This window comes from Sturnus vulgaris, chromosome 9 (genome assembly GCF_052056855.1).
Source record: "Sturnus vulgaris isolate bStuVul1 chromosome 9, bStuVul1.hap1, whole genome shotgun sequence".
NCBI lineage: Eukaryota > Metazoa > Chordata > Aves > Passeriformes > Sturnidae > Sturnus > Sturnus vulgaris.
Window position 1 is genome coordinate 7,191,695 of NC_142251.1, and position 11,806 is coordinate 7,203,500.

The window sequence follows — 11,806 nt, forward strand, 5'->3', positions numbered from 1 at the left end:
ATATATTTTCATGATCAAACACTGTCCATGCAGTGGAAATTAATCAGTTTGAGAAACAGACCAATTTGTTTTCCTTTCTAGTAACTTGAATAAAGAAGGAGAGAAAGAACACACATACAAGACCACATATTAATGTTTTTTTTCTTTTGAAAAGAATTTTTCTTTCCTGTTATGTCTAAAGAAATTTAGATACCTTTCAAACTTCTACCCTTGTAATGTAGGAAGTCACACAGGCCTAAGTACAGGTTTATGCCCATAATGCAAAGGTTTATTGGAGCATTGGTTCTGTAAAGAGTTCATAAAGCAATTGTCCTGTTTTGGGAGAGTCTAGAAGCAATTCTTTGATCCTTTGTGCTGAGGTTGGATGGTTGGAAGCCAGTGCAATTGTGAGGGATATTGTTGCTGCAGAGCAGAGGGTGCTGCTGTAAAGGCACCATAAGCTTAAAAAGGAAAAATAGAAGAGGGAAGTGTGTTGGGACATGCTCAGTGCATCAGGTCATTGTGAGAGACTTGGTCTGTTGTGGAGATAAATGCTGTTGTCTTTTATTCTGTGAGGAGTAGTACATGATAGTGTTAGAGAAGAGTTGTAGATGAACTTTGAGCAGCCGTGCCTTCCCTTGTGTCCCTGTGTGCATGGTTGGGAACTGCTGAGACTGCTGGGATGTGCTGGCCTGGAAACCTTCCTCTTTTTCAGAAGTCAGCCAAAGTCTAGGGCTCAAACCAGAAAGGCTGATCTGACTCAGATGGTTCCAGACCTTCCAGCCACAGAAGGCATATTCAAGTGAATGTCCCTTGCTTTAACAATTCACCATTTGGCTACCAGCAGTTGATGTATGTATTAATAAAGGAATAATTTTATTTGCCTCTTGAAAATAGAGCTCAGCAGACTTGACTCAGGAGTTTGACTACAGAGCAGTTTCTTGAGGTGACGTCAGCTGGTCTGTCTTGTTAAGAATACAAAAATAGCAGACAACTTTTCAGGAAGAGCTTGAGTCTTTCTTCCTCATCATCTACACCCTTCCTTTTTCTTTTCTCAGAATGCTCTAAAGCTGTTTTTTCTGGTCCCTCTCCTTGACACGCATATGCCACTGCAGCTTTTCCACACTTGTCTAATAGTCACTAGCAGAATGTTATCTGTGAGCATGTGCACCTTATAGCAGCATGATCTTTAGAAGACTCCATTGGAGCTTTTTCTTTCTTTTCTAAATGATGAATATTAGGTGGAAGGAATTGAGTTTCAGGGACTTCTAAAAGTTCCTTACTTCAGGCTATGTTTGTTAACAAGTAAATAATTGTGCTCTCTAGCTGCTGCCCTCAACATTTCCCACCCACACTTTCATAGCAAACATATCTCCATCAGATTCTCACAGCAATTCCTTAGCTGCCACAGCAAATGTGTTAATACCTGGTGCATCCTTTCTTGCCCCTTTATAAAATGTTATGCTTCGCTCTTTATTGGAGTAGGTCATGTGATTTTTATTTTTATTTTTTTAATTTTTTTTTTTTTTTTTTAGTTTTGAGAGCCTGTGCAGCTCATGGTGAGATGTTACTGAGTATTTCAGAAGGATATAAAATCTCTGTTCATAGAGAAATTTTTAATTAAATGATTCTAGGACTGAGTTTCGAGTAAGGTTGAGAGTGTTTCAACTTTTTAGTGTGTCCAGGCTTCTCTGCTGTGGAAAGTTCATGGCAGAAAGACTCTTCCCTAAATTCTGGAATATGGGAAAAATTTGCAATATGAGATTTTAGATTATACTAAGAATATACAAAATCTAGGTCAGGAAGTCGTCTTGATGTGTAATATTTAAATCCAAGCTTTTATTGTTATTTCTGTAGTCTTGGGCTTCTCCGTGGATTTTCCTCCTTGCATCATTCTGACAGCTTGAGGAGTTGGAGTACACAAAGCAGGTCCTGGCTGTGGCCACTGTCCCCGTGCTCCATCCCATGCTCCTGCATGCTCCACGTGTCCCATTTCCTTTCCCAGGGCAGTCGGTGAGTGAACCATTGTGGTAGGGACAGCTGGCTCTCTTCCCAGCAATCTCTGGGCCTGTCCCCTGCTGGGATGCATTGCTTGGATGGTGTGTGACAGACACCTGGGGAGAAGTGGCACCAGGAAAAATGTCAGAGCACCTGCAGTTGCTTCTGGGTGATCCCTGGGGTTGTCCTAAGTGAAAAAGTGCCAGGAAGAAGTTGCAGGAAACCTCCCAGTACTGGTAGTGGTTCCTCACAGGCTCTTTTTAATTTGTTTGATTCTTTCTGGGCCGGTTTGGGTGTACTTGGGATGAGCTTTTGTGTCGATGCCCTTGAGCAGCAAATCCAGCTGTCCCTAATGGTGGTGTCACCTTCCGTGCCTGTGCAGGGCCTGCCATGCCAAGGGTCCACTCTGCTCATCGAGAGAAACTAAGCCCAGCAGTTTAGGTACTGCTCAAGTAACCTTGTTCAGAATAGCAATTTTATATTTCAAAATTTAAAAAAAAAATTACTGTGATAATTAATGTGCATGGCCACTTTGTCACCCTTAGCTGAAGTGTTACTGCTGTGTTTTTACCTTTTCAGCAGGTAAAAGAGCTGGCTGTACGCAGAGGATCAGCAAATCATTTTCTATAACAGTGTAACTAACTACTTCACACTCCTAAATATAGTCCTGAACACAAGTGTGGCAGTATTCATGAAAAATATTTAAAGCTAAATTTCACACTCATTTTGTATTTGATCCATTTCTGGTTTATTTTTAACTCATGTAAGATGAAGGGTGGAGGATTTTTTTCCCCTTCTTCTAAATTCTAATGTAGGGCCATATCTGAGATATGAAGGACTTGTACAAATGCACAATTTTATGGAGTCTTTTTGGTGTTGTTTCTCTTTGTTCAGTGTTGAAGCCTTATTGTGGCACATTGACACAAAGCTAAATGGAAGCAGCAAAAAAAATTTGGAACTTTCAAAATTGTAACTGCTAAATATTGGTTTGGAGTAACCCTAATGAGAGTGATGATGTCATCAGCAGGCTAAAATGCCAGTAGAAATTAATTAAAAAGCTGGGATTTATCCATGCAAGAAGATGTTGCACTTACATTTAATTTCCTCCTTTTCTGTATTACCCTGCTTATTCTGAATATCATAATCTAATTTATTTTTATAACATAGAGTCATACAGGTGACCTACACTATTGTTGTTTTTCTTGGTCTTAGTACCTATGTTGCACGACTTAATACCAGTTATGCTTGTAAATGTTGTGTAAGCTCAGCTAGCATACAGTAAAAACATGAAATTCAGGATTTTAATAAAATTGACTTCAAAGATAGTATGGTTATGGTAGCTATGGTAACTAAAACTAATTAAAATATGCTAAAATTTGCAGAGGAGTGAAAAGGGAAAAATGCAACTTAGTGTTTTTGTTTTCATAATTCAACAGTAAAACATTTTTTCCAGTGTATTGCCTAAGTGCCAGTCAGTCAATTATTTGCTTTTTTAAATAATTCCTTTAAAAATAGTAATGGCTGAACCACATTGTGATTTTTGTATGGAAAATGAAAAAAATGCATAAATCTACCTGCTATTTGCATAGTGAGCTTATTCCTTGGGCAGAGATGTTGTGGAGGCTTCCTGGAGTGTTCTCTGTAGGCTGCAGCTTTACCTGCTGGACAGCTCGTGGGCAGCACCTCCATGGCTTTGTGGCCTGTGTGATCATCACAGGGTTTGGTCCTAATACAATTGTACAGTGTGATACAGATGGGCTGCTGAGGGCAGCCAGATTGACAAATTATAGCTGTCATTGAGACTGATGTTCTCTTTCAATGAACTTTTGAACTTCTAAAGAAATACATAGTTTTTGTTCTAAATATTTTTTTGTAAAATATTTATTGTGTTCCAGTTTTTGAAAAGTAAAGCTCATAGGTGAGTTTCATGTGTAGGTGCAGAGGAAAGATTTAAAGGATGGAATTTTCACATCCTGCTTGTTTTCAGGGTTTCTTTTAAATTTAGTGGTAATGCTGTATTAGTGCATTTGTTTCGGAAAGGATTAAGAGAGTTGTTCCATAATAGCTGTAATCCTTTGCGTTTGACATGTGCAGAGTATTGTACAAATATTAACAAATCTGTACAACACTTCAGTGAGCTAGATGGAGACAGTAAGATGAAAAGTTTGAATTACTCAAGGTCAGTATTTAAGTAAATATTGGATCCAGGATTAAAACCATCCTCAGTCTTGCAGAGAACATGATTTCCTGTTTCTCAGCATAGTCTTTTCTTAACTTCATTGTCCAGCTCCATGTGTTTGTGCTGCAGCCAAGTTCTAGTACCACTAAAAGTTAAATGAAAGGGAGAGTTTTGCTGACAAAGAATAATGGCTATTTTTAGCTGTATTAGTTTGAGCCTTGTAGCCTTTGGTTAATTATTTTTGATGAGACTTTGTATTTACTTTTGAACTGAAAAGTAGATTTCATATTAATAATGGAAATTAAAGAAGAAAATACATGTAAGTTTTTGTTGCAGATCTGTAGATCTGAACAATCTGCTGGTAAGTGAGCACATGCAAAAGGAGACTGTTATAAAATACTTGGGTGTCTTCATGTGCATTAGAAATTTGACTACAAATAGGTGGCCTTATCAGTAATGCTCACTCCTTCCGGAATAAAACTGGGTATCTCAGTTGTTCCACTGGAAGAAAAATTGCATTGGGACCTCAACATTACTTACTTCAGTAGCTGGCATAGTAGGTTCTTTTTTGTATTTAGTTTGTTTTGGGTTTTGTGAGCGCAGCAGCAGGTCCATGCTCTGTGCATTTGCTTGTGTTGTTGTATTAAATATTAATGAGCAAGAGCTAGACTTGATGTAGAACTTCAGAGAGGACTTAAGAGGTTTATATAATCTATGCTCTGCTTCTGTAGGATTTTGGCTCCTTTATCTTTCTCTCCCTTCTTTAGTGCCTTTGTATGAAGCAGGTGTGGCTTTTTCTCCATCATCAGTGAGCAGTCTTGGTTCAGGCTCTTGGCACATCATCCTTCTTACCCATCATCTCTAAACCTGTCAAGCAGTGGTTTAAGACCTTTCTATCTTGCCTTTTCCCAGTTTGATTAAGAATTATTTTCACCCTGTTTCCTATTCTTTAGACTTTATTGAAATTCACTTCACAAGATTTAGCAGCCTTTTGGGCCGGTTCCTCAAGTGGATGTCTTCACCTTCCTGTGCTTATCAGCCCTGCCTGTCACAGTGCTGCTTGATGTGTTGTTCTTCCCTGACTTTGCTCACTCTTCTTTGTGCTCTGAAGACAACCTTGCAGTCACTCATTTGTGTGTTTTCTCTTTTTCATGTGACTTTCTCATTTTCTCTTCCTGGCGAGGTGCTGCAGAACTACTTAGTTCTTAAAATTTTGGGAGTGATACAAGTCCAGATGAAGCCATCTCTCAGCTCTGCCTTTTTATTGCTAAGTTTTCTCACTTACATTTTTTTCTCAGCTTCCCTTTCTGACACCCTTAGCAGAAATCTTTTTCATCTTATGCTTAGGATGTCCCAACATATTTTCTTACAATTTTTGTCCATTTGCCTTGAATTTAGAGTCAAGGGGAGGAATAATCTCGTTTATCATTTCCAACTCAAAATCTTGCTGTCTCTTACATACTCCTCATCCACTTTGTTCCTTACAGTCAGCTCTACCTTTCTGTCCAACTAAATATACTTCTGAAGTGCTTTCACTGTGCCCAGTGTTTGTTTCTGGAATCTTTTTCCTTTGTCCGTCCAATAAAGCTCTCCTCTAGTCTGAAAAAAAAAAAAAAAAAAGCAAAACAATATAGTAAATTTTACTACCCAAATCCTGAATTGACTGTGCCAGCACCTGGTTGACCCTGCTTTTGCACACTCCTCCCTTTTATAGCTGCATTGATTTTGGTGGCACCTGTCCTCTTCAAATAACTTCTGCATTTCTGTTGCTGTCTGTTGGCCTGTGTTTGTTACTGTCATTCTGTTTCTTCTTTGGTAGTGGTCGTAATCTCAGCGTACTCCTAGCTCAGACATGTTTTATATGAGGCACCTTGCTTTTTGCTTTGTATCCTGAATATCTTCTGAGCTGGCAGGATCATTACATCTTCTGAAATCTCATCTCTTCTTCCTCTTCAAGTCCTCCTTTAATGTTTGTATTAAATCAGCTAAGAAAGTAATTTATAGTTCTTTTTTTTCCAGCTTCAAATAAGCTTAGGTGGCTTTTTTAAAATTATTATTATTATCGTGCTGTTTTCCTTCTCAGTCACAACAGTACTGAATATTGTTTATTTGTGTGTAAGTGGCACTTAGGATTCCATGCCTGTTGTGCTTGGTGTGTTTGCTTTAAAGCACCACATACACCTTTGGTTATGAGATCTTTGCTTTGGTTCTTATGCATCTTTTGCTTTTCCTGATCTGTAACCAGTGCACAGCCTGCCCAGGCAGGTGATCTTACCTTCTCTGTAGAAGCAACCTGGCTAAATCAGTAGCAAAGCAGTTCAGTGCAGCAGTGTGTGGGGAATCTTGTGCAGGTGTTGTCCATATGTGCTGGGTACATGCCTGGAAGTGGGAAGGCTGATGGTAAGTTTTTTCATCTGTCAGCGTATCATTTTTCACAAGGAGTGGAATTTTTTTGAAGGCTTAGGGGAAGGACGAATTCTGTTCAAGGTTCTTTCATTTTATTACTGTAAGATTTATAGCATTGCCAAGCCCCTTCTTTGGACTGATACCAGACCTGCCATCCCTCATCCATTTGGAGTGCAGAGCTCTCTTCCTTTATTTTTCCAGCTTTCATTCCAAAGATGGAAAAAAATCAGCATTTGAACTCTTTTTTTGAAGGGATTAGTTTGTTCAGTCCTTATTTCTAAATTATAAAGTAAGGGACGCTTTAAGAAGACTTCGATTTTCATAGTTTTACTTTACTTCCCACAATAGGGTTTTCAGTTTTAGAGCACTAACACATTTCTCCTTGGATTTAACCAATTCGCTGCCCTGTTAAAGTTGCTTTCTCTGCCTCAGTTCCCTTCCCCTCTAGACTTGAAGATGTTACCTTTTGGCCTGGATCCACCCATCCTGACGCTGCAATGAGGGCCTCATTGAAGAAAGCATTCCAGGAACAGTTTATGCTTTGCTAGTTGATACGGATTTTCTGATGCAGGGTTACTGTTTAGGCTTTTCTTTCTTTGAGCGCTGCTGAGGCCAAATGTGTTCCCAGGCACTCTGAAATTCCTCAGCAGTTCACTTTTTTTCTAACTGCCCGTTCAGCTTTGGGAGAAGCTTGGATGGGGAGAGATGCTGTCATATGCCCTGGCTCTTGAGCCCTGTGCCTCAGAACCGTGAGGAGTTGACTGCCAAGATTTCTCCAAGTCTGATCTTTTCTTGGAGTGCAATTATTCCAGCCTGCTTTACTCTTTATCTTGAATCGCGGAATGCCAGGTTCTCTGTGAACAAAAGCAATTTTTCCTAATTTACATGTGTCTTTCAGAATGTCCCTTCCTAAAGAACAGAGGGAATCCATTCTTGTATTGTGCATTCCACCCTGCATATTTTGTTACGAGTGTCTAATTATGTATGTTAAGTGCTAGTTCTCAGTAATTGATATCACTGAACCACTCATTGCATATCTAGGGAAAACAATAGACACAACTTTATAACAAGCTGATCATAGCCACCTAGGGGAAGGTGTAATTTTTAACTTCTAGCAAGGTTTAAATGACTGGGAACAAAGTCCAGACAAATGATTTGGATTGTCACAAAATGAAGCTCTGAGCTACAATGCTTTTAGGCTGCCCTTCTCTCTCTTCTGTAGCCTCAGGCACTGAGTTGCAGCTTGTCCATGTATTTGGTTCCTATCCTGGTTTTCTTCTGGCTCAAAATCACAGGTGTGATTTTGTTTTTTGCTGGATTCTTCTTTTGTACATCTGCAACAGCAGACATAGAATCCTAGGGAGAACTGCTGTAAATGCATGTTCATGTTTCTCCTACCCTTCCCCCAGTCTCCACTCTCTCCCTCCCACCCCTTCCCAAATTCCATTAATATTTACAGAACAAGAGCCAGAACTCTAGCATTAATCTCAAATTCAGACTGATATTTTTCTGGCTCTATCTGCAGCTAATGCAGAAGACAACAGAGGTTAGAAATGCACTTAAAAAAAAGAACAAAAGGCCTTTTCATATTCAACACACTGGATGGATTGTGTTAGGTATAAAAAGCTTTCAAAGACCAGAGCATATGTAAAAAAATATTATGTGTATTGTTGTTGGAAGGCAGAAGAACATTTATTTGCTTACTGTCTACGTTGAAAGTTCCTGAGCTTTAACTCTATAACTCATTGTTTGTTCAAATTTTGTACGTGGAGAAGACAGCTCCTTTCTTCATCTTACTGGTTCATGTAGAAATAAGCAGTAAAACCAAAAAGTCAAATGAACGGAAAGAGAACTGTGTTGATAGTTACATGCCAGCAATGTACAAACTAAGCATTTGTAAGGAGATGTATAAACAAACTTCAAAACCAGTGAAGTTTTGCAAACATACATTTCATAGGCAAACTGAAATTCAATGGAGAGTGAAGAGAATGAACAGTTCAGATGCTTTGCATTTGTTTTCTTTGACCCCAAACTAAGTATTTCCTTTCATTTTCAATGTTAAGTGCATAGAATGTGTTATTAGCTTTTATGAATTGACTTTAAAAGCCAACATCAAAGATAAATATTGCTGTTCTCCCAAATTGTTTTTGTTTTAATGTTGGTTTATTCACTGGAAAGCATTTGCTGACTTCTGTAGTCTGCACAGGCACTTTCTCCTTTGTGACCCCTGTCCTTGATTGTTTTGAGGGTCGCTTTTCCCTGCAGTTGGGAGGATGGCTCGTCTCCCTGTCCAGTTTGTGTGGGGTTTTGGCTTCTGGTGCCCTCAAGGAGTTGTCAGCAGACAAGTTTGTTAACTGTGTCAAGTAATGGATTGTGTCCATCTGGTTGTGAGGCCAAGGGTTATTTCAGAGGACAGAAACTGATCTCAGTTCTTTAGATGAAGAAGGAGGTCATCTGCATATCCTATGGAAGATGGTTTGGCAAAGCAGTCTGGAGAAGCTGGCTCTGCAGTATCCACGTGCTGCTCTTCCTCCAAGGAGTTGAGAGAACATATTTTAGCAAAGGATTCCTCAATCTATCTAATGCCTCAAAATACAAGAACACAGAAAATGTTGGTGGTTTTCTTTTTTTTGCCCTCTTCAATATGGATTCATTTATTCTTAAATTCCAAGAACATACCAATACCCATCAGTCTGTCCTTCAGTCTGGAAGTTTGTGTTATTTGTTTTTTTGGGAAGGGCTCCCTTATTTTCTTCACATGTCTCTGGCATTAGAATTGGCTTATCTCACTTTTCTGATGAACCTACATTTTCCAGATAAATGAAAACATAGGGGTTTATTTTTCAAAACTGAAACAGTTGGATTGCCTTTTTGTTTTACTGGGATAAGCATCCACAGTGCTCTGGGGAATGGAGAATGATCTAAAATAAGCCTAGCTGGTTTTTGTTGTTTATCTGTTTCTTTTTGCATCTGTCTTAGTATTTATTGCTACCATCTGCGTTTCATTTCAGGTTGTCTAATGTCTCATTCTGCATGTTCTTTGCCTATTCTTTTTACATAGCCTTGGGCTGTAATATCACCATTTGCCTACAAGAGATCCATTTCTATCTGTAACAAAATGAATTGCATTCATCTGTGTAATTCATTTCTAATGAATGCCTTGCTCCTCATTAAACAGTGATTTACCTTTGTTTCCCTTTCCTACACTGTCAACACGAACCATTTTGAGGTCCTGTGGAGAGATGCTAATTTGAGAAAGCAAAAGTCAATGCAACTAAGCACTCACGGGAGCCATCCACCTTGGCACTTTCAAAAATATTCATGGGACACTTTGCAGAATAAATTTGCAGGTGGATAAGAAGACTCAAAATATTTTCTTGTTCATAAACTCTCAGTGTATGAAGGCAATGCTTGATAGTTTAAATGCAATTCTCCTTGACACTATCAGGAAGAAGTGAATCTTCTCAGACCTTGTGCATTGTGCAAGAATTTTACCAATCACAGGCACGTTTTGGGAGACTCTTCTCTTGGTTTACTGTCCCCTCTCTACCTTTTAAGGAATATTAAAATATTTTGAATGTATTTTCAGATTAATATTTTTAATACCTAATTTTGAGATATGTTAAAATGTTACAGACTTGAAAATATTTTATTTAAATTTTTAATGAGATGCAAAAATTAATGTAGGTATTTATTGGCTTTGCCAGTACTTCTAAAGGAAAAACATGACTACCATTAATTCATGAAATAGGGATTGTGTAGTAATTTTGTTACAGATTTGGTTCTCCTGCAACTTTTGTGTAATGCACTTTGAAGCTCTCCAGCAACATTCCCTTTTCCAGCCCTGCACTTTGCAGAACAGCAGAATCTGCCATGTGTGCAAATAGATCTGTGCTGCTGACAGATGATGGTTAGAGTATAAGATGAATTATCAAGTTTATTTTCACTTTAACCCTAAGTAGAGTTTGAACTGCAGCAAAGGATTATGAATATGAAAATACCATTGGTAAATATAATTTAAAGCAATACAGGAAGTTTTATTTAAAGTCTCTTCAGCTCTAACTTTGGTGATAGTACAAGCCACTCATCAACAGTTTGGATTGTTTGAATTTAGCTTGGCATTTTTCAGTATTTATTCGTGTTGTTGGGCCAGACTGATCCCCAGTTGAAACTTTAGAATTGCTAGTGGGTATCGGTGGATTTACACCATGGACTAATTTGATCATGGTATTATGAGGGAATTGGAGCCTGGGAGGTTGGGTTTTTAACTGGTCTTGCCTAAGTCGTGTAGTATTTGGAAGTAAGAACACTGATTAATGTAACAAAACCTTATTTTTAATATACATTTTAGAGGACAAAACTGACCTTGAGAACAGTGTGATGCAGAAGAAAATTAAAATCCCCAAACTCTCTCTCAATCACATAGAAGAAGCTGGGGAGGTTACAGATTATGGGGAAGAAGATGTGGAGCTTAGACACAGTAAGGTACTGAAGTCTTTCTGGTTTTTTTTTCCCCTCCTTTCCTTTTTTAATCTTTTTTGTAAGTGCTTGCGGCACATACAACATCCTAGCTTAAGAATTCCAGACTTGCTTTTGATCCCCTTAAAACAGTGTGTTTGGTGAAATTGGGTCACATTGTGTGTGGGGGTGGGGTATGGGTTTTCAAAACTTCATTTAAGTGCAGTCAGACGTTTTCCCGTGTATACTGTCCACACAACAGACAATGCAACAATGCTCTTGCACTTTGGCCCAGAATGCCTTAAAAGTCACCAGTACCTGGCTGTACCAGCTGTTCTTGGTGGCACTTGTGGCATTTTGCTCACGACTTGTTTGGAATTGGGAGGGGTGCTCTGAGACTGCCCAGCTACAGCAGTGACTGAGAAGAATTGACAGGACTGGATCACTCCATTATAATTCCCAGTTGCCTTTTTAGGTTCAAATGACAGAAACCCACTATAATGTATTTATTTTTTTATATCAATTTTTTTATTTAAAAGTCTGCCAACTTCAAAATAAGATATTGCTCTATGGCTTTTTATGTGTCTTGTAGCTGCAGAAGTGACATTTCTTTGTGGGGGACAGCTATTTTTTTAATTGTTAATTTTTTTTTAGAACATGAATGTAGCAGGTGTAACATCAAATAATTTTGTTTTCTGCCACATTACTCATGGATATTGTGGTATAGGAATTTGATAGTGTCAGCTTCTCACCCCTAATCTATGAACTGCATTTGCTTTCCTTGCG

At 38.6% G+C, this 11,806-nt stretch overlaps 1 protein-coding gene across 12 annotated transcripts in view; it reads left to right on the plus strand.

Moving 5' to 3' along the window:
• The window catches only part of BEND5 (BEN domain containing 5), an 875,016-nt gene that overhangs the window by 528,424 nt on the left and 334,786 nt on the right, over positions 1-11,806 (plus strand). For 8 of the 12 annotated variants that reach the window (XM_088169744.1, XM_088169743.1, XM_088169739.1 and 5 more), the window contains one exon: positions 10,914-11,047. The exons of 3 other annotated variants lie outside the window; for them this stretch is intronic. In XM_088169744.1, coding sequence (XP_088025870.1) covers positions 10,914-11,047 — 134 coding nt within the window. Of the gene's footprint in view, positions 1-4,037; positions 9,174-10,913; positions 11,048-11,806 lie in introns of those variants that run through there. One more of the 12 variants, XM_088169746.1, reaches the window with a different exon arrangement.